The sequence below is a fragment of the Gymnoscopelus braueri genome (genome assembly GCF_963280865.1).
Source record: "Gymnoscopelus braueri genome assembly, chromosome: 23".
Classification (NCBI taxonomy): Eukaryota; Metazoa; Chordata; class Actinopteri; order Myctophiformes; family Myctophidae; genus Gymnoscopelus; species Gymnoscopelus braueri.
In genome coordinates this window covers 7,098,440-7,118,514 of record NC_137625.1, presented here as the reverse complement: position 1 = coordinate 7,118,514, position 20,075 = coordinate 7,098,440, and the positions used below count along the sequence as shown (strand labels likewise).

General features: G+C 39.9%; 1 protein-coding gene across 1 annotated transcript in view; it reads left to right on the top strand.

The window, feature by feature from the left end:
• LOC308080095 (transient receptor potential cation channel subfamily M member 4-like) overlaps positions 1 to 20,075 on the top strand; it is a 72,832-nt gene that overhangs the window by 9,968 nt on the left and 42,789 nt on the right. Inside the window, exons 2-10 of the mRNA XM_080421838.1 lie at positions 7,206 to 7,267; positions 7,664 to 7,823; positions 8,263 to 8,455; positions 9,801 to 9,943; positions 10,272 to 10,470; positions 11,070 to 11,134; positions 12,565 to 12,762; positions 16,191 to 16,293; positions 16,441 to 16,712. Of these exons, the coding sequence (XP_080277964.1) occupies positions 7,206 to 7,267; positions 7,664 to 7,823; positions 8,263 to 8,455; positions 9,801 to 9,943; positions 10,272 to 10,470; positions 11,070 to 11,134; positions 12,565 to 12,762; positions 16,191 to 16,293; positions 16,441 to 16,712 (1,395 nt within the window). The remainder of the gene's footprint in view (positions 1 to 7,205; positions 7,268 to 7,663; positions 7,824 to 8,262; positions 8,456 to 9,800; positions 9,944 to 10,271; positions 10,471 to 11,069; positions 11,135 to 12,564; positions 12,763 to 16,190; positions 16,294 to 16,440; positions 16,713 to 20,075) is intronic.

Below are 20,075 nucleotides of genomic sequence, written 5' to 3'. Positions count from 1 at the left end.
AGAAATTGTTGCTATTCAACTATTATTATTATAATAATATTATAATTATTCGTTGCGCACTGGTCCAATACAATACAAACCAATGCGCTCTTGCCCATATCTAAACACACCCACAGCCTGGCAAACAACATTCTATCTTCTAATTCTCCAGGAATGTCTGTGATTATAATTTTCATATTATCAGCAGATGTGAGAGTCAGAGTGTCAATTCCTTGTGTCATTTGTGTTTATATAAGATGATAGTCTATTCAAAGAGACAATTTGTGCCGCGCAATGCCATTCGCTCCAAATGACACACTTCAGTTTTATTCATGGATTACACAGGAAATAATGAACTGATTACAATAATATAAAATGATCTCAAATAAGTAACAGGTAGGTGATACATACGTCCATCAAATTTGTTATTGAAAGGCAATCCAAGGTTAGAGCTTGGAAACCAACCTTTGGGGAATGTCCACAGCTTGGAGCGCCTCAGTGCGGCTGCAGAGTTCATTTGCCATTACAATTTTACTGTAATCCACAAAGGTGTGACTGTTAATTCCTTGTGTCAATACATTGTTTTTATCACCGGTGTCAGTATTATTATTATTATTATTATTATTGTTATAGACAGGCTACTTTACAACTTATATGTTAGAGCAACTTAAGTGATTGCAGAACATAATACTAAGCACACTTATTATTATTATTATTATTATTATTATTATATATTATTATTTATTATTATTTGGTCCCTGAGTCGAGGAGACTATAGACAAATCCACAGCGCCTATATTTATTTTATTATAATGTCAATAAAAAGACGTATTCTCTAAATATTAATATACTAATATTTCCTGAATAAATTAACTTGGGGAAGTGCCTGTAGGGTCGGGGTGACGTGTTGCTATAGTTGCTATTAATTACCCCAACCAACATCGAAGCACCTGCATGCATTAATCCTTCATTAATGTCTGTCTGTCTGTCTATCTAAAATAGCCGATCTACGTTGCTGGGTTCGAGTGGCATATCACACAAACATTTGGCAGACCCCTGTAGTAACTCTGAGGACCCCCCTGTGTGTGTGTGTGTGTGTGTGTGTGTTTCAGAGATGCGCCCACCTTCCAATCCTTCAAAACCGCCATCAAAACCCACCTCTTCAATATCACTAAGCTAAAAGGTGTAAAAACATAAATAAGTAGACTGCCTATTATTATTTTTTTATATTTCAAGAGGTTATTCAACTCTCTCCAACTGTCTTTCAACCGCACCTCATTATTATTATATACAAACTCGTGCGTAGGACAGCACTAGTATACGAAGCCTCTCCCAGGCCAGGAGTACGTGCGCCTGTTTCCCGAAGCTATCTGCGCAGCCTGTGTGGACCTGGGTTATATTAGACCTCTATGGTGTGGACACACATGTAAGACCCTTCGTAAGGACCGCACGCAGTCCCTACCAGCATGTCTTTGGGAAACCCGCCAGGTTACCCAGCAAGTGTGGGGACATGATGTCTATTCCATAATCACTAAGTATTTCAACAGCATTGAGAGGGTCATGTTGAGCCAAATATTACAATATGTGCTCTCACAGCTCACTGACAAATGAGGTGGAAGACATTTCAAATAAAATAAAGGTAAAAAAAATATAACAGAAATGACATTTTAAAAATATAGCTTTTGGCATTGAAAAGAACAGAGCATTTAAAATATTATAATATATAACACACCAAATATTGCATGGTCAAATGTCCATTCCCATTAGTCACGCATGACGCAAATGTGGTGCGGTTAAAAGATAGTTGGAGAGAGTTGAATAACCTCTTGAAATATTAAGAAATAATAATAGGCAGTCTATTTATTCATGTTTTTACACCCTTTAGCTTAGTGATATTGAAGAGGTGGGTTTTGATGGCGGTTTTGAAGGATTGGAAGGTGGCGCATCTCTGAAAGTTTTGGGGAGTGCATTCCAAAGGAAAAGGAGGGACCACTGTTGCGTGCGTGTTGAATGACAGACTCATCACAGACGAGACGCTCGTCTGCTCCTTTCCACTCCAGAGAAACATCAGTCCAGTTAGGACTGCATGGGCCAGTGAGAGTTTATGCAAAAACCGGTTGCGTTAGTGTCCAATTTACCACTTCCACCGCGCGCGCACACACACACACACACACACACACACACACACACACACACACACACACACACACACACACACACACACACACACACACACACACACACACACACACACACACACACACACACACACACACACACACACACACACAAGGGGGTCCTCAGAGTTACTACAGGGGTCTGCCAAATCTTTGTGTGATATGCCACTTGAACCCTAGCATCCCTTTTCTGAGGAGAAGTTTAGCCAAAAATAGCCGATCTACAAGCTCACAACATAGATCGGCTAGACAGACAGACAGACAGACACGCCTTTTTTGGGGGGTTTACTTTTTCTTATTTTTATTTTCTGAAACCGCTTCATTGGCGGCGCTAAGGTGGAGCTTAACAAGACCCCCCAAGAATGTTAGCCTACAGTGGGCTACATATGTACAGTAGACGTTGTGTATTGTTATGTTACGTGCGTAATAAATACATAAGCAGAGATGAGAATTACGTATCTTCCCGTCCGACAGACTGACAGGCAGAGTTTGTAGATCGGCTATTTTTGGCAAAGAGCTATTGATGGAGGGAAAAAAATATACAATATAGAGGGGGTCCCTGCTTCATCTCTCTCTCAGCTAGGGGGTCCTTGGGCTGAAAACCCTTGTGACAGATGATAGATTAATTGACAGATAGATAGATAGATAGACAGATAGATTATGTTACGTGCGTGGAAATAAATTACAGAAAATAAGAAAATAATATATAATAAATTCATGACTGATACCAAATGAAAATATAAACTTTACAGATCATATAAACATTAAAATTATAAGAATTCAAGTAAAATTGAGAAAGATCTGGCCGAATGAAATCTCAACTGCTCCTCTGTCTCAATGCAAAATATGCCACGGTCATGGCGGAGGCTTGGCGCTCGTGCCAGAGGCGCGGCGGAGGCTTGGCGATCGTGCCAGGTGTGGCGGGTCCGCGGCGGGGCGTGGCGGGTCCATGGCAGTCAGTGGCTGTCAGTGGCGGACCGCCACTGACAGTGGTGGGTCGGGGCGGTCAGTGACGGTCAGTGGCGGTCAGTGGCAGTCGTTCCGCCGTGGCGGTCGCGTCTCCGCCGCGGCGGGTGGGCGGACGCCTGACGGTCTGTGGCGGAGAGGCGGAGGCTCGGCGCTCGTGCCAGAGGCGCGGCGGTCGTGCCAGATGCGCCGCCAACGCCGTTTTGGGATTTCGCCCCTCCTGCATTTTTGTGTGACTATCGTCATGGCAGATCCCTGACCAGTATTTGTGCCATGTTTTTTTGTTCAACTTCCCAACGTTTACCCCCAAATACCTATTTTTTTCTGAAATCCCTCCTGTCTAACTGATCCCTCCTGATTAGTGGCAGTGCCCACCTGGCTGTAATTGCCATGGGGTGGGGGTGGGGCAGTCCAAACACACGTTTGGATCTGCAGGTAATTGTGAGTGAATCTCACCAAAAGTAGTCCATGAGCCAGACAAGATTTCATTATCGAAAGAGTGGGCAAAACCATACCTATATTAAATTGTTCATAGGGTCAATATAAGTAAATAAATATATGATAACCTTTCCACAGGAGCAGCTTTTTCATATTTATCACAAATTGTTATTTTCCCCATACGTACACGACAGGTGAAAAAATGACATTTAAAAAATAGTTATCATAATGAAACTTCCCCAGTTGATTACTTACATGAAGACAATGATTTATCGTATTACAAGTTTTCTGAAATTGTATATTTAAATATGCAAATTAGGCATTAGGAAAATATGCCCGAATTTGCATAACTTTCCAGAATCAACATTGGAACATTGGACAAAGCCAGAGTCAACATTCTTATTTCATTTTGTTAAGATGTTGGAGTCAAAGGTTTTTAACGAGGTAATATTCAATATCTGGCTCAATTTTGGGGCTCTGGCTTATGGACTAAATGCCTAATTTGCATATTTAAATATACAATTTCAGAAAACTTGTAGTACGATAAATCATTGTCTTCATGTAAGTAATCAACTGGGGAAGTTTCATTATGATAACTATTTTTTAAATTTTGTAATATTTTCACCTGTCATGTACGTATGGGGAAAATAACAAAATGTGTGATAAATATGAAAAAGCTGCTCCTGTGGAAAGGTTATCATATATTTATTTACTTATATTGACCCTATAAACAATTTAATATAGGTATGGTTTTGCCCACTCTTTCGATAATCATTGCTCAATTTTGGGGCTCTGGCTCATGAACTAAAGAGTGTGAAGCCTGTCTCGTATGAATCTCACCAACACACGGATCTGCAGAAAGTGAGAGTGAATCTCACCAACACACGGCTCTGCAGAAAGTATGAATCTCACCAACACACGGATCTGCACAAAGTATGAATCTCACCAACACACGGATCTGCAGAAAGTATGAATCTCACCAACACACGGATCTGCAGAAAGTATAAATCTCACCAACACACGGCTCTGCAGAAAGTATGAATCTCACCAACACACGGATCTGCAGAAAGTATAAATCTCACCAACACACGGATCTGCACAAAGTATGAATCTCACCAACACACGGATCTGCAGAAAGTATAAATCTCACCAACACACGGATCTGCAGAAAGTGAGAGTGAATCTCTCCAACACTGTGTGAAACTTACCACATGTATTTAAATGCAAACTTACAAGTTACAAGTAAGTTTGTGGATAGGAAAATACATTTGTAAAAATTCTCTTAAAAAAGCGTGATGTTTGTCTCAAAATGATGTAACAGGAAAAAGAAATGTATGCGTTTGTTGGTCTACTCACAAATAAGATCCAACAATTCACACACAGAATATAGGATTTACAAATGATATGTTATGATAAATGCACACACAAGTATAATATTTTTTTGTAAAAATGACAAATTCAAATTTACAAAAGTCACAAATAAATAATTTGTGTTTGTAGATTGCAAAATACATTTGTAAATCATGGAAACACATTTGTAAATCATGGAAACACATTTGTAAATCATGGAAACACATTTGTAAATCAAAGAATATTTGTGTATCTTGGTATTGCATTCACAAATACTTTTGAGACAAATCTCTCCCCATAGTATGTGTTTATGTATGTTTATGAAGACCTTAAACGTCTATTTTCAAAAGAATGAATGCTGTGGGTGAAAAGTAGTAAATGTATGTAGCAGGAAGGAATGTGAGGATTAGAGGATTACAGTTCTCAACAGGCCTGAAAATGAAAGCCCGGCCCGAACAATTACCCTCATTTTAGGCCTGAGACGATCCGAAAGGCAGATCTACAAACCCACAACGCATGGCAGCCGGGTTGCATTCTGGGCTTGCATATCTGCTATGTTCAGTTTGGAACACCGCTCTGTGACAAAATACACATCAGGCTTTTGTCTGCCTCTGTGTCTGCCGTCTGTTTGATTTATGACTCTAATAAGTAACCGATCTTCAAATCACAACGTGTTAGATCACAATGCATTATGAGCTTCAGTGAGCTTGTAGATCAAATGGCTATTCAGTGTGCAACACCAGCGTACCATGAAGTATAAATCAGGCAGCAAAGAAGCAACTTTTCTCTGCTGTCTGCAGGTATAGCCTCTCCATTAAAAACCCACTCATCAGCATTCACTGTCAGAGCAGATCCTCATGGACAATAATAATATATTAATATAATAATAATATATTATTATACAACCACATGGACAATAATAATATAATAATAATGATATAATAATAATAATAATAATAATAATAATATATTAATAATAATATATTATTATACAACCACATGGACAATAATAATGATATAATAATAATAATAATAACAATAATAATAATATAATAATAATATATTATTATACAACCACATGGACAATAATAATATATTAATAATGATATAATAATAATAATAATAATAATAATAATAATACTATATTAATATAATATAATAATAATACATTATTATACAACCACATGGACTATAATAATATATTAGATATAATAATAATAATAATAATAATAATAATAATACTATATTAATAATAATATAATAATAATACATTATTATACAAACACATGGACAATAATAATGTATTAAACATAACATGAGGACCTACGATGTGCAACGTTGCTCCGATTCGCACCAAACGTGGCACCTGGTGCTGGTCAGGGGTCTGCCATCACAATGGCCAGACCAGGGACCCCTAATGGGCCCCTGGGGCGGGGGGGGGGGCCTAATTTTTGCAACATTGGTTTGAAGGCTGCATGGGGACCTGAAAATATATTAATGAATAATTACACATAAAGACACACTATTATTGTTATTGTTATTGTTATTATTAGATTGAACAAGGTTCAATGTCTTTATTGTGACAATCCATGTTCTGTGTCCCTGCTGTGTTTTCTTATGTTCCTTGCTTGTTAGTATGGTTTTTACTTTACCCTTGTGTACTTTTATTATGAAGTGATGTCCTAGTGTTTCCTGTTTTGTTTAGTTACTGTTTCCTGTCTTGTCTCACCTCCCTGTTGACTACTAGATTTCTCCACCTGTGTCCTGTTAGTCCCCCAACCAATCACCTGTGTCCTGTTAGTCCCCCAGCCTATCCCAGTGTGTCTGTTGAGTTCACCTGTGTCTAGTTAGTCCTTGTCTATTTATGTGCCCTTGTGTCTACAGGTCACTGTTGGTTCCTTGAATTGTAGTCATAGGGTTTTGTTGTGTTTCCTAGTTATAGTTATTCCCAGTGTTGGTTTCCTTCATTGTTAATAAAACCCCTTGCTTCTGTTTTTACTTTTCCTCTCTGCCTCGCACTATGACACTTTATTATGTCTTCAGGTACATGCTCAGATATTACAGCAGCATTATTTATATAATTTGTAAAATAATAAATAAAAAAAAGACAGAATGATCACATAACATCATCTCTTTGTGTTTATGCTTAGCCTAAATATAAAGTGAACATTTTTGGGCAAACAAACATTGTAAAACCTGCAGATATATTAATTTAGAATTTCCAAAATATAAATATCCATGTTTTACATTTATCCCATGTCATAACATCCCATCATTTGTATAATATGTTTTCAGATATGGAAACCAGAAGACTTCAAGAAAAGAGAATGCAACACCTTCATAGAAGATTCTACCAGGTAAACAAACCTCCATTATTGATAAACATGTTATGATTGTACAGACACATCATTAATGAATTAAATTACTTATTTTACTTATACATATTGATATGTATGTGACTGAGGACCTCCATATTTATATGTAGAACCATAGACCCTCGTCAGAGAAGACTGGCAACATTTCTCATGTCGTATTATTCAAAAATAACTGATCTACAGACATCACAATAGGTCATATGAGCTTGTAGATCGGCTGTTTTTGAATATAGCTGAAAGTTAAAATAGGTTTAATTGTTTAAACTGTTCCTCATTTTGCCGGGACCCCCTGAAACCCCCTCAAGGACCCCTGGGGGTCCCCAGAGCCCACTTTGAGAAGCAGTGGTGTATTGATGTGTTGTCCTGTTGTGTCATCAGTGATGGACGGTGTCAGTGTGGACGTCCCAGAGATCATCCAACACACATCAACACAGCTGTGGACACTGAGTGGACCAGTGAGCTGCACTCCTCTGAACGGCCCACTGATGCTTTTGGAGAGTTGAAGTTTGAGGGAGACTGGAGGCCCAAACCTGTAAGTGTCTGACTGACAATGTGATCAATGTTCTCTGTGGTTCATGATACTCTGTCTTACATCATCTATTTAACATTATTCACTCAAGAGATTCAACATTAAAGTTTGTATTATTTATTACATCCTACATGAAAGTACATCAGAGTTAAATGATTAAATGATATCCTAAAGTTGCTTTAAGGTCCCTGAGGATGATGTCATTGACTTTAGAATAGACATTAAGGGTAGAAATCAGTGTGTAAACCCAGACCCTCTTGATATGAAAGTTCAGTGTGTATTTATTAGTTTAGGGGACACCTGGAAATATAAGTCCAGTGAATACTCTATACAAATGTGAAAATAATAATTAATAATATAATATATATAATAAACATAATAATTATGTTTTACATTTAGATTGATCATGTTCATCACTGTCTTCTGATTTGTCTCTTTGATCACCTAGTTCCTGCGTCTGTCATCAGACACTGAACCCTCCCTTATCTACGACCTGATGAAAAGGCACAACCATGGGTGGGGTTTGTGGAAACCCTACATGGTGGTGTCTGTGGTGGGAGGACAAGGCAGTGTAGAGGTCAACCCCTGGGTTCAGAAGGTCATCAGACAAGGACTGGTCAAAGCCTTGGATAAAGGTGTGCGTGTGCGTGCGTGCGTGTGACAAACTCATACAGGATAAACAAGTGAAATAGGAAGTGATGACACAGAGAAGTGAGCAGACAACATTGGATCTTGAACACTATAAAATTGAAGCTCATAAATTGATTTTCTATCCTGAACTTCTTTGTGTCATCACTTCCAATTTCATTTGTTTATCCTGTATAAGTTCTCTCTCCTGATTGGATGAAATTAGTATCCCAAGCTGAAAATGCATTTTCTGTTTATTAAAGAGCTGGAGAGACATGGATACCCTGTTACTGAACAAACACTCTATAGCAATGATTATAATATAGAGCTATATAACTCTTAGTCTAACAAACAATATTGCACCTTTAAATATGTGTATGTCAGGATCCATATAGAATCTTATATTTATGACATATTATGATAAATGTGGACAAAGGTTCAGCCTGATCAAAGCTCCATTGACTTCTATCATACAATTGATGTTCAATATTCTCCTATAATTCCACAAACCTCTGAGCCCAAAAAAAAATCTGCCCGGTTCTCCTCAGTGCCTGGAGCACACAGCCATTGACCATTACCATGTGCATGGGACTGCGAAGCCCGTTTTTCAATATCACTCAATCTCAGCTGTTTATTCGCATTTTTATGTCAAAGAATGTCGCCATGCTTACGGTGGCTGCTCAAACTGCGCATGCGTCGCATCTACACCCCCACTGCGTTACTCTGTTGCACACACAGAACGTGCTTCGACCAACGTGTGCGTGTGCGTGCGTGCGTGCGTGTGTGTGTGTGTGTGTGTGTGAGTGTGTGTGAGTGTGTGTGTGTGTGTGTGCGTGTGTGTGCACTCGCGACGGGTCGCGTGTGTGTGTGTTGGCGAAGGGGGGCGGCTCCGGCTGTTAGATCTGTATAGCCTTTGCGCGGGTGATTGTGTGTGTTCTGTGGCTCCACGACACGGCGACGGGATGTGCGTGTGGTGTGTGTTGTACACACTACAGAGTCCAAAGTCACTTTCCAACCCTGATAAACTGTCTGTTCACAGCGCCTAAGCCAAACTGCACACTTTGGGTGTCTCATATCTCATATCCCACAACGGGTATGGTCTAGTTTAAGTTTAACACAAGTGGAGAAAACAACTAGTGAAGCTACTTTATGGTCTGATGGCATCATGCATGATGCTGACCAGACAGACAGACAGACAGACAGACAGACAGACAGATAACACACTAACACTCTCCCTCTTTATCGCACTGACTAACACACACACACACACACACACACACACACACACACACACACACACACACACACACACACACACACACACACACACACACACACACACACACACACATCCAGGAGACTACAGCTGGATACTGACAGAAGGCTTTGATGAAGGCGTAGGGAGATGTGTAGGAGAGGCGGTGAGGGACAGTGACGGGGTCCATGCGGTGGGCATCACTCCTTGGGGCATCGTGCACAACAGACATGAGTTGGTCTCTCAGGTATTGACACACAAACACTGTTTACAAGTTGTGATTTCCTCCACCTAATTAATAATCTTTATTAAATTATCATTCTCGCTAACTCCACTATATTTACATTGTAAAATACTGTACTGTGTGTACTGATATTTAGTCATTAATGTTCATTAATATGTTACTGCCACTCTTTAATAATAATACATACTGAGATCACACATACAGAAAGATGAAGATGTGTTATCATTGTTTTTGATTCCATGAATTAGGATGTCCCCCCCCCATCTTAGACTCACCAGAAGCCCCCAGATAACACACTGTAAGATGTAATTCCTGTTTTCTTCCATCTCAGGGCAGAAAGGTTAAGTACTCTGTTGAGAACAGAACCAGTGATTCCTGTTCTCTGGAGAAGAACCATGATGGCTTCCTGCTGGTGGATGATGGGAGTGAAGGTCGTAGAGGAGGAGAGAAGAACTTCAGCGTCAAGTTAGAGAAACACATCTCTACACAACACATCTCTACACAACACATCTCTACACAACACATCAGAGGTAAGAGATGATGGACGTTATGTCACTGGAATAATAATCAATAATCAATAAAATAATCATGGTATTATTTACCATAACCAGGTCAAAAGGTGACTTAAGTTAAAAGTAGTGAAACACCCAGCATTTTAATCATTTAACTGTAGTTGATTTGATGTTGAACTGCTACAAGATGTGAAATATTATTTATATTTTCAGATTGTTTGTTGGACATACTCCTGGCTGTGTAAATGTATGTTTGCAACAAACAATTCATCTGTCCATTATTGTCTCTATTATTCATTAAATTGGTCTATAAAATAACATAAATGCTGGTTAAATATGTGTTTCCCAAAGTCCAAATGTGAGCACATGTCTTTGTCCACAACAGAAAGACATTAATTTGACTGTCATAGCAAACCGTGACATTTAAGAAGCTATAATCAGAGAACTTTAAGGGTGTTTTATTATTATTATTATTTTATTTGTTTTTGATTGTGAAAAGAATGTGCTGCGTTCACACTGGCAGAAACATTGTGGTCCTATGTATTCAATTCATCATTAAGACATACAGCGGGGAGGGGGGTGAGTTGTGATTTAATAATATTCATATTTCCTTACAGACAGCAGCAGCATTAACCTTCCTCTCCTCAACATGCTCATATCAGGAAAGCCATCCATGCTGGAGGTACAATCCATAATTTATACAAAATTCATTCATTCAATATCATTTACATTACAATGATTGTATACAATATAACTTGACTTTTATGAGCCAGGAGCATTATAGGAGTCTTACTGTCATTATACCTGATTATGTATTATTATCATAATGTAGCTAACAGCTCCAGATGTTAGGTCTGTGCTATTCTACATATTGTTGCTGTCGGCCAGAAACAATCAGTGCTATTGAACACCCTTTATGTCTTTGTGTGGGTTTATAAATCAGTGTTATTGAACACCCTTTATGTGTGTGTGTGTGTGTGTGTGTGTGTGTGTGTGTGTGTGTGTGTGTGTGTGTGTGTGTGTGTGTGTGTGTGTGTGTGTGTGTGTGTGTGTGGGTTTATAAATCAGTGTTATTGAACAGCCTTTATGCCTGTGTGTGGGTTTATAAATCAGTGTTATTGAACAGCCTTTATGTCTGTGTGTGGGTTTATAAATCAGTGTTATTGAACACCCTTTAGGTCTGTGTGTGTGTGTTTATAAATCAGTGTTATTGAACACCCTTTAGGTCTGTGTGTGTGGGTTTATAAATCAGTGTTATTGAACAGCCTTTATGTCTATGTGTGGGTTTATAAATCAGTGTTATTGAACACCCTTTATGTCTGTGTGTGGGTTTATAAATCAGTGTTATTGAACACCCTTTATGTCTGTGTGTGGGTTTATAAATCAGTGTTATTGAACACCCTTTATGTCTGTGTGAGGGTTTATAAATCAGTGTTATTGAACACCCTTTATGTCTGTGTGAGGGTTTATAAATCAGTGTTATTGAACACCCTTTATGTCTGTGTGTGGGTTTATAAATCAGTGTTATTGAACAGCCTTTATGTCTGTGTGAGGGTTTATAAATCAGTGTTATTGAACACCCTTTATGTGTGTGTGTGTGTGTGTGTGTGTGTGGGTTTATAAATCAGTGTTATTGAACAGCCTTTATGTCTGTGTGTGGGTTTATAAATCAGTGTTATTGAACACCCTTTCGGTCTGTGTGTGTGGGTTTATAAATCAGTGTTATTGAACACCCTTTATGTCTGTGTGTGGGTTTATAAATCACTGTTATTGAACAGCCTTTATGTCTGTGTGTGGGTTTATAAATCAGTGTTATTGAACACCCTTTAGGTCTGTGTGTGGATTTTACAAATAATTAACCAATACAAGTATTTAAAAGCTCTTCTGACTAAACCTCTTAACTCCACCTTCTCATTCTGATCAAAGATGAACAAAACAACTATCTCCACATTAATGGTGGAAAACCTCCTAACTCCATTTGAGCTGTATTTGGGTAAAGTGACGATAATATAATGTGTCTCTCTCTCTCCCCGTGTCTCTCTCTCTCTCTCACGCTTTCTCTCTCTCTCTCGCTCTCTCGCTCTCTCTCTCTCTCTCTCATATCTTCATCAGAGGGTGGGCGTGTCTTTGAAGAACTCCACACCCTGGCTGGTGCTGGCAGGTTCAGGAGGTGTGGCTGACCTCTTGAGTGACATCTTGGAGAACCAATCACCTGCCTCTGCTGGTGATGATGCTGCTAGAGTGACAGAATTGATCAGGAAACACTTCCCTTCTGAAGAAGCCCAAAAAACCAATAAACTTGTTGAACAGGTAAGAGCAGTGATTGGTTCACATAGTACAGTGGGAAGAAGGGGTTTTCATGCACCGCGGAAATATACTTCTAATCAGTGTTTTCTGATTGGAAAAATGTTCTGAAACTGATGAGCTATGTTAAAAAGTCTTCAACATGTCCCATCTACCATGTTTATGCAAATTAGTGCCGCCATAATCAAAAATCTATTTTCACTATCTCAGCCAATATTGCACTTAACTGACAAATAAGATATCCAGACCAGGGTTTCCGCGAGGCATTTTTTGGGCCGGCCACCATGGCCGGCAGGATTATATTTTACCGGCCAAAGAATAAATTTACCGGCCATATATTATAATTAACGTCACATGCGCGTTTGCACTGCACACATGCACCCAACTGATCATTACACCTTGTTACTTTAGAGCTGCGCTTCTTTCCACTTTTATCTCAGATGCAATCTGTTCCTGTTTTTATAGATAACTAAATTATATGATCTACTATATCATGCAGAGATGTCACTTGCCAAAAATGAAATGAATAAAGTGGGCATGAGTGAACTGCTGCGCAACGAATACCGCCCGCTCGCCCCAAAACACAGTCGCCCCGGGGAAAATCCGGCTGTATTCGCCTGGTATTCCTAAACATATCAGTAAACTATGCCTAAACCTAACCTTATTCCTAATCTTAACCTCAGTAAAACTATACCTAATCCTAAACCTATTTCTACCCTTATCCTCAGTAAAACAAATACAAGAATACAAGAACCGCTGGTCCGCCTGAAAAATGGGGGCGAGGGTGTTTTGGGGCGAGCTGCGGCAGAGCCTTTCCATGCGTGACACCGTCGCCCAACTTTCACCACTTTATCCATTGCAGACAGACAGTCACTGTGCTTGCATAATATCCACGACCCACACGTGTTCGGGTCCCTTTATCGACAATTGGGTCCGGTTTGGTTCAGATTCTATGACCTCAGAAAATCCCGGTTCTGTTTATCAACACACGCGTGCGAACCACGCTGGCTGATTAGGAGGAGACACAGCAGGTCTATCAGTTGTGTTGTGGCGTATCAAAAATAGCAGACATACAAGCTCACAACGTGGCGCGTTGCAACGTGCTGTAAGCTTGTAGCTCTGATATTTTCAATGCGCGACACCATCGTACAACGAATAGGCGAATCTACAACTGCAGCGCGCAGCAGCAGCAGAGCAGGCTGTCGGGAATTAAACCACACAGTGATTTTAATGGTTGTTTGTAGCCAACTACTTTATCCAAATAATAATATTAATAATACGGGGACGCTGTGGGCGCTGGGGGCGTGTCTTCTCCTCCGCGTCATCAGCGCCCATACCCTAGGTGGGGTTGGCGAAAGGGCCTCTCTGTGCGGAGTTTGCATGTTCTCCCCGTGTCTCCTAGGGTAGTTAATACCCTCACAAAAACATGTAGTAATCCTGGTCACTATACCGCCTCCCCCATGACAGCCGGGGCGCCTGATGGAGGGGAAGGGAACTGGTTGGAATAACGTGTTCCTTCCACGCGCTACGTCCAACCAGGGAAACTCCCCCCTGTCAGGTGACAAGAAGGTCAGTTGGCTCTCATGCATTGAGGGAAGCATGAGCTCGGCCCTGGCCTCCCTACTGTGGGGGACTGGTGTAGTGCTGGTGTAGGGCTGGTATAGCGCCCAGGATCACTTAGGAAATTGGCACCGGGTGAAAAAAATGGGTTACAAAAATCGCGGGATGAAAAATTTAGTAAAAAAAAATACATATATTAATAATAGGCTTAAATGATAAAATAGCCTAATAACACCATTTTCCCAACCGGCCACGGTGGCCGGTGGTGTTTATAATTACCGGCCAATTAAAACTTTTACCGGTCAATGGCCGGTAAATACCGGCTAACGGAATCCCTGATCCAGACCTATATGTTTTGAGGGTCAAGGATCACAATGAAACTATTCTTAAAGTGATCACATGTACCTGTGATGCTGGTATGAAAATCAGTGCTGCTATTACAATATAATCACATGTGTACCGACTATTATTATGCCAACGTTTTTATCATTTATTACCAATAACTTTCTTCACCAATTAAAGGTCTACTAACACCTGTCAATTAGTCCCAATCCAACTCCTCTGAGAAACTTTGTGGGAGCCAATCAAAGTTGGGCGATATATTTTCATTATTGGGGTTCCTAGAAAGTCAAATGGAAATGGCTATAATGTAACATTACATAACAACTTCTTAAAAGTTTGTGATGTCCAGAAATTATTATTTTACCATGGTGCAGCCATGCAACCTTTCCTCATTAGCATAATTTGCATACATTATGTAGCGGTGATGCGTCACATATTTAACCTATGGTTTAGGAACCTATGTATTCTAGTTCCACCTCTACAGCTACAGTGATGACGCTGTTTCATAAGTTTTTATCATATTATTTACACATTGCATCTCTTAGTTACCATTCCCAATGGAGAGCACTTCCCCTCGTCATATCTATGCTATAGAGTTATAATATATGGGATCTATGCTCTTCAATGAGATATGTGTCTGGGTACATGGAGACAGACACTGGCTGCAGACAGCAGTGTGACTTTGAAAAGTTAATGTAAGGAAACATTGTTTACTAACTAATTAGTGAATTAAGTAAAAGCGACTGAACTGCAGGTATTTAACGACATGGATATCCACTGGCCAGGTTTCTGGTAATATGTTCCTCCCGGACACACATTCCGAGTTATATATTAGATTAATTTTTCTGCCTCTAAGCCAAATGAGGTACCTGTGAGGTGTAGACAATGGTATCTCGCTGTCTGGGGGAGAAGGTGTTTATCCCGCTGCCTGGGGGAGAAGGTGTTTATCCCGCTGCCTGGGGGAGAAGGTGTTTATCCCGCTTGTGTGATAGGTGGACTGTTACGCGAGTGTTAAAGGGATAGTTTATTTGGGGAGAAATGTATTATTTGAACTACTTATCCAGAGTCATACAAGGTCATGGATGTATTTTGTATGTCTGCGTTTTCTGTTTGAATGTATGTTGAATGGTTAACTAGGTTAGCTTAATTCTGGACTGGTCTGTGAGATCAAGTAGCAGCTCCTCTAAAACATATGTAAATACTGTCAGCATACCAGGACATCATGAGTTTATCTGACTCTGTTTAATTACAGTGAAAACATATACGTATATAATTCCTCTCTAAACCCTTACATAGTTTCTCTGCCTGTGGCTGTTGGCTCAGTGAGTGGAGATGTACAGTACATCATGTGTCACAGGTTTGAATCTGGCTAATGACATGTGTTGTGTAGTGCCAAACAGAGCAGAAAATACATTACACTTCATATGTATTATTAAACTAAATGCCATCAGAATATCACAAAGTTTTACAAGTTCCTGTTTTGCACAAATGTCTAATTTGCCCATCCTGTGACCTTTGACCTTGACCCTCAGGTTCAGAGCATCTACCAGAACAGGAAGCTGATAACATTCTACCATGAAGAGCAGGAGAAACCAGAAGACTTTGATACAGTCATGATCAAAGCCCTGATGCCAGGTACAATATAGAGCAATAATTTATATATTTAATATGAAAAACACTGTGGGCTACAGCACATTATGATGTTCATTTAACATGCTGTGTGTGTGTGTGTGTGTGTGTGTGTGTGCGTGTGCGTGTGTGTGCGTGCGTGCGTGTGTTCAGCCAGTAAGCACCGTGCATCAGGTAATACCTTCCCTTACAGTAAGGAGCTGAGTCTAGCAATGAGTTGGAACAGAGGGGACTTTGCCATCAGAGAGCTCTTCAATGATGACATCAGTGATGATGACTTCCTGACTTATGGCGTCCTGGAGGATCTCTACAGCAGAGTGGATAAATACACACTGATCTACAAGCTGTTACTGGAATGCCTGAGGGAGCGACTGGCAACCTCATGGAAACCTGCTGAGCGTCTGAAAGAGATCAGCCTGTTTGAGGTGGGTTTAGGTTTAGTGAAATCTATATTATGACCCTTGATTGATCAGTGGTTCTGAAGAGATGACCTTCACTCACTACTTAATGCTGTAATGTGGGGGGGGGGGGCAGTTAAACTCACAGCACAATCTACTTGGAATGTAAATCAAACATGTAATTATTTGTTCAATAATATGATCTTGAAATCATAAATAATTATCTGTTGAAAATAATTATGGGCAGAAACTTTGTATGGCCAACACTGTTACTTTTCAGGAAATTGATAAAGAATAACCTGTGTTCCTATTGGCTACAATGTAGTTATTATTTAGTCACAAGCTCTTTTAATCTTTTCATTGGTTCAATATTTATGAAACCCACAGACACAGATTTTACCTTTTTCACTTTCATAACATTAAAAAAAATCGCGAAGATAGCAGATCTGCAATCTCACTTGTAGATCTGGTAGAGCTTGTAGATCGGCAAAGCCGCTTGATTTTGAGAGGATATTTGGGCTTGATGATGATGACGATGATGATGAAGATGATGATGATGAAGAAGATGAAGATGATGATGATTTCAATTCAATTCAATTCAATTTTATTAAAGTGTCAAATCACAACAAGTTGTCTCAAGACACTTTACATGTAGAGAAGAGACCCGACAGTCCCACCCTGAGCAAGCAATTTTGCGACAGTGGCAACGAAAAACTCCCTCTTAACTGGAAGAAACGTCAGACCCTAGGCTCTAGGGTGGCGGCCTTCTGCCTCGACCGTGTCGGGGGAAAGAAGAGAGAGAGAGGGACAGACAGAGGAGAGACAGAAAGAGATACAGTACAAGTAGTAACAATAACAATAGTAGCAAATATAATAGTGTAAGATAGTATATGATAATATAATATAGTAAGTACAGCAATAATGTGTATGCAGTATATAATAGTATAATATAAGAATGTTAAGATAGTATACAGTATAGTGTAGTGTAGTGGTATAGTGTAGTGTAGTAGAAATCCACGGTCGTGCTCCATGGAGAGGCCCGGTCCGCAGTCACAGTCTTGAGCCGCAGCTTGGGGTCCGTAGTGACAGTCCATGGAACTGAGACGTGGGAGATAAAAGAAACTCCGGGGAGCGGGTCCCCGGGTGTAGAATTAGTGGCAGGCCTTACTAGAGCGTGAATTCTTACAGGGTTAATTACGATTGCACTAATGGGACACAAACCCACACAACCAAAAGGGAGGACGAGAAGAGAGAGGACGAGAGGAGAGGGAGGGAGAGGGGAGAGAGGATGACTATAGGGTGACTGAGTCTATACACTTCGGCTATAGGCTTTATCATAGAGAAAGGTTTTTAATCTAGTCTTAAATATACAGAGTGTGTCTGCTTCACGGACTGAGACTGGGAGAAGGTTCCACAGCTGAGGTGCCTGAAACTTAAATGCTCTGCCTCCTGTTCTAGCTTTTTTTGGGGTTTCCTGGAGCTGTAAGCATTTTTTCATACTGTGGACGCAATAGTGTTCTGGCTGGTTTATAGGGCTCGATGAGTTCTTTGAGATATACTGGTGCCTGTCCATTGAGAGCCTTGTATGTGAGGAGGAGAACTTTAAACTCTATTCTGTATTTAACCGGGAGCCAGTGCAAAGAGGCCAATGAAGGAGTGATATGATCTCTTCTTCTGGTTCCTGTCAGTATGCGCGCAGCTGCATACTGGACTAGCTGCAGGCTATTTAGGGACTTACTTGGGCAGCCTGATAATAAAGCGTTGCAATAGTCCAGCCTAGAAGTAACAAATGCGTGAACAAGTTTTTCTGCATCATTTTGGGACAGAATGTGCCTAACTTTTGCAATATTACGCAGGTGAAAAAAGGCATTTCTTGAAATTTGTTTTATGTGGGACTGAAAGGACATATCTTGGTCAAACGTGACTCCCAGATTCTTTACAGTGGCCCTGGAGGTCAACGTAATACCATCTAGTGTAAAATTCTCATCGGCTAATTTATCTCTGAGGTGCTTAGGGCCAAGTACAATAACTTCAGTTTTGTCCGAGTTGAGGAGTAGGTAATTACGGGTCATCCAACTCTTGATGTCTATAAGACATGCTTGAAGTTTAGCCAGTTGATCTGTTTCATCTGGCTTCATCGATAGATATAATCAGTGGTGTAAATGGCGTTGCACGCTTGGGAACGGCGTTCCCATAGCAACCGTTGCGGGGGAACGGTGTGAACACCTGTGGGAACGCTCTTCAGAGTGTTCAACTTTTTTTCTTTTTTTTCTTTTTATAAATCTTTTTTTTAACATAACATTTTTAATTTATGGTTGCTGTATGAGGCCAAACGTGACACAAACATTCTTACGTTTTCCAATGTTGTAAAAATGTGTAGAATAAATATTAAGTTTCAACAATTCTGTCAACTAAGAATTACATCATAGCCTGCGACACACGTTTCGGCACGGCGCCAGCCAGCCATGTAAACAAACCGGTGGGTGTGTGGTTCACTGCTACGCTATGGATTCTAAAGGCAAAAAAAGAAATATAGCTGAGGAAAACAGAGGATTTAACAGTTCGTGGACAGAGGCATTTGCTTTCATTGCCACTTCAGATGGATTTCCTGAATGTTTGCTCTGCAATGAAAAGTTATCAAGTAAGTCCTGTGGTGCGCGCTGATCCTGCTCAGTGTTGCCATGTCTGATTACTATAAGCGACTTTGGGCTTGTTTTCCTGTAAAGTCGCTTGTAAATATTCAGTTGCTGGTTGCTTTTCTTTTGTCTTGTTTCTGAAGTGTAGTTGCTTATTTGGGCTTGCTTTCAAGATTATTTTTGAAAATAGCTGATTTAATAGGGCTCAAGTGGTGAAACAGGTCGCTTCTTTTGGGCTTGTTTTTTTTTCATAGACCTCGTCGCTTGTGTCTCTCACAGAATCTGGCAACACTGATCCTGCTGCGTGGAATATTTTGACAACATTAAAATGAATGCTCATTTACTATTTGCAAGTAACTAGTAATTTTTATAGGCTAATATACACTTTATATGGCTAATATGCTGCCTTCATTATAAGGCTTAAATATTGTTTGCGGCTCCAGACATATTTTGTATGATTTGTTTTGGTCCAAAATGGCTCTTTAAACATCTAGGGTTGCCGACCCCTGCCCTAACCTAACCCTAAAACTGAAATAAAGTAAAAGAAGAAGCACTTTGAAACTGAAGATGATGGCCAATGTTGATGATAATTGATAACAATATATATATATATATATATATATATATATATATATATATATATATAGGGGAGAACGGGGTAAAACCTCTGGGTAAGTTGAACCAGTACCATCTATTAGAGAGTTACGCCAACTCCGTTCACTTCTTCGGGCCAGGTCTTCTACATACACATACA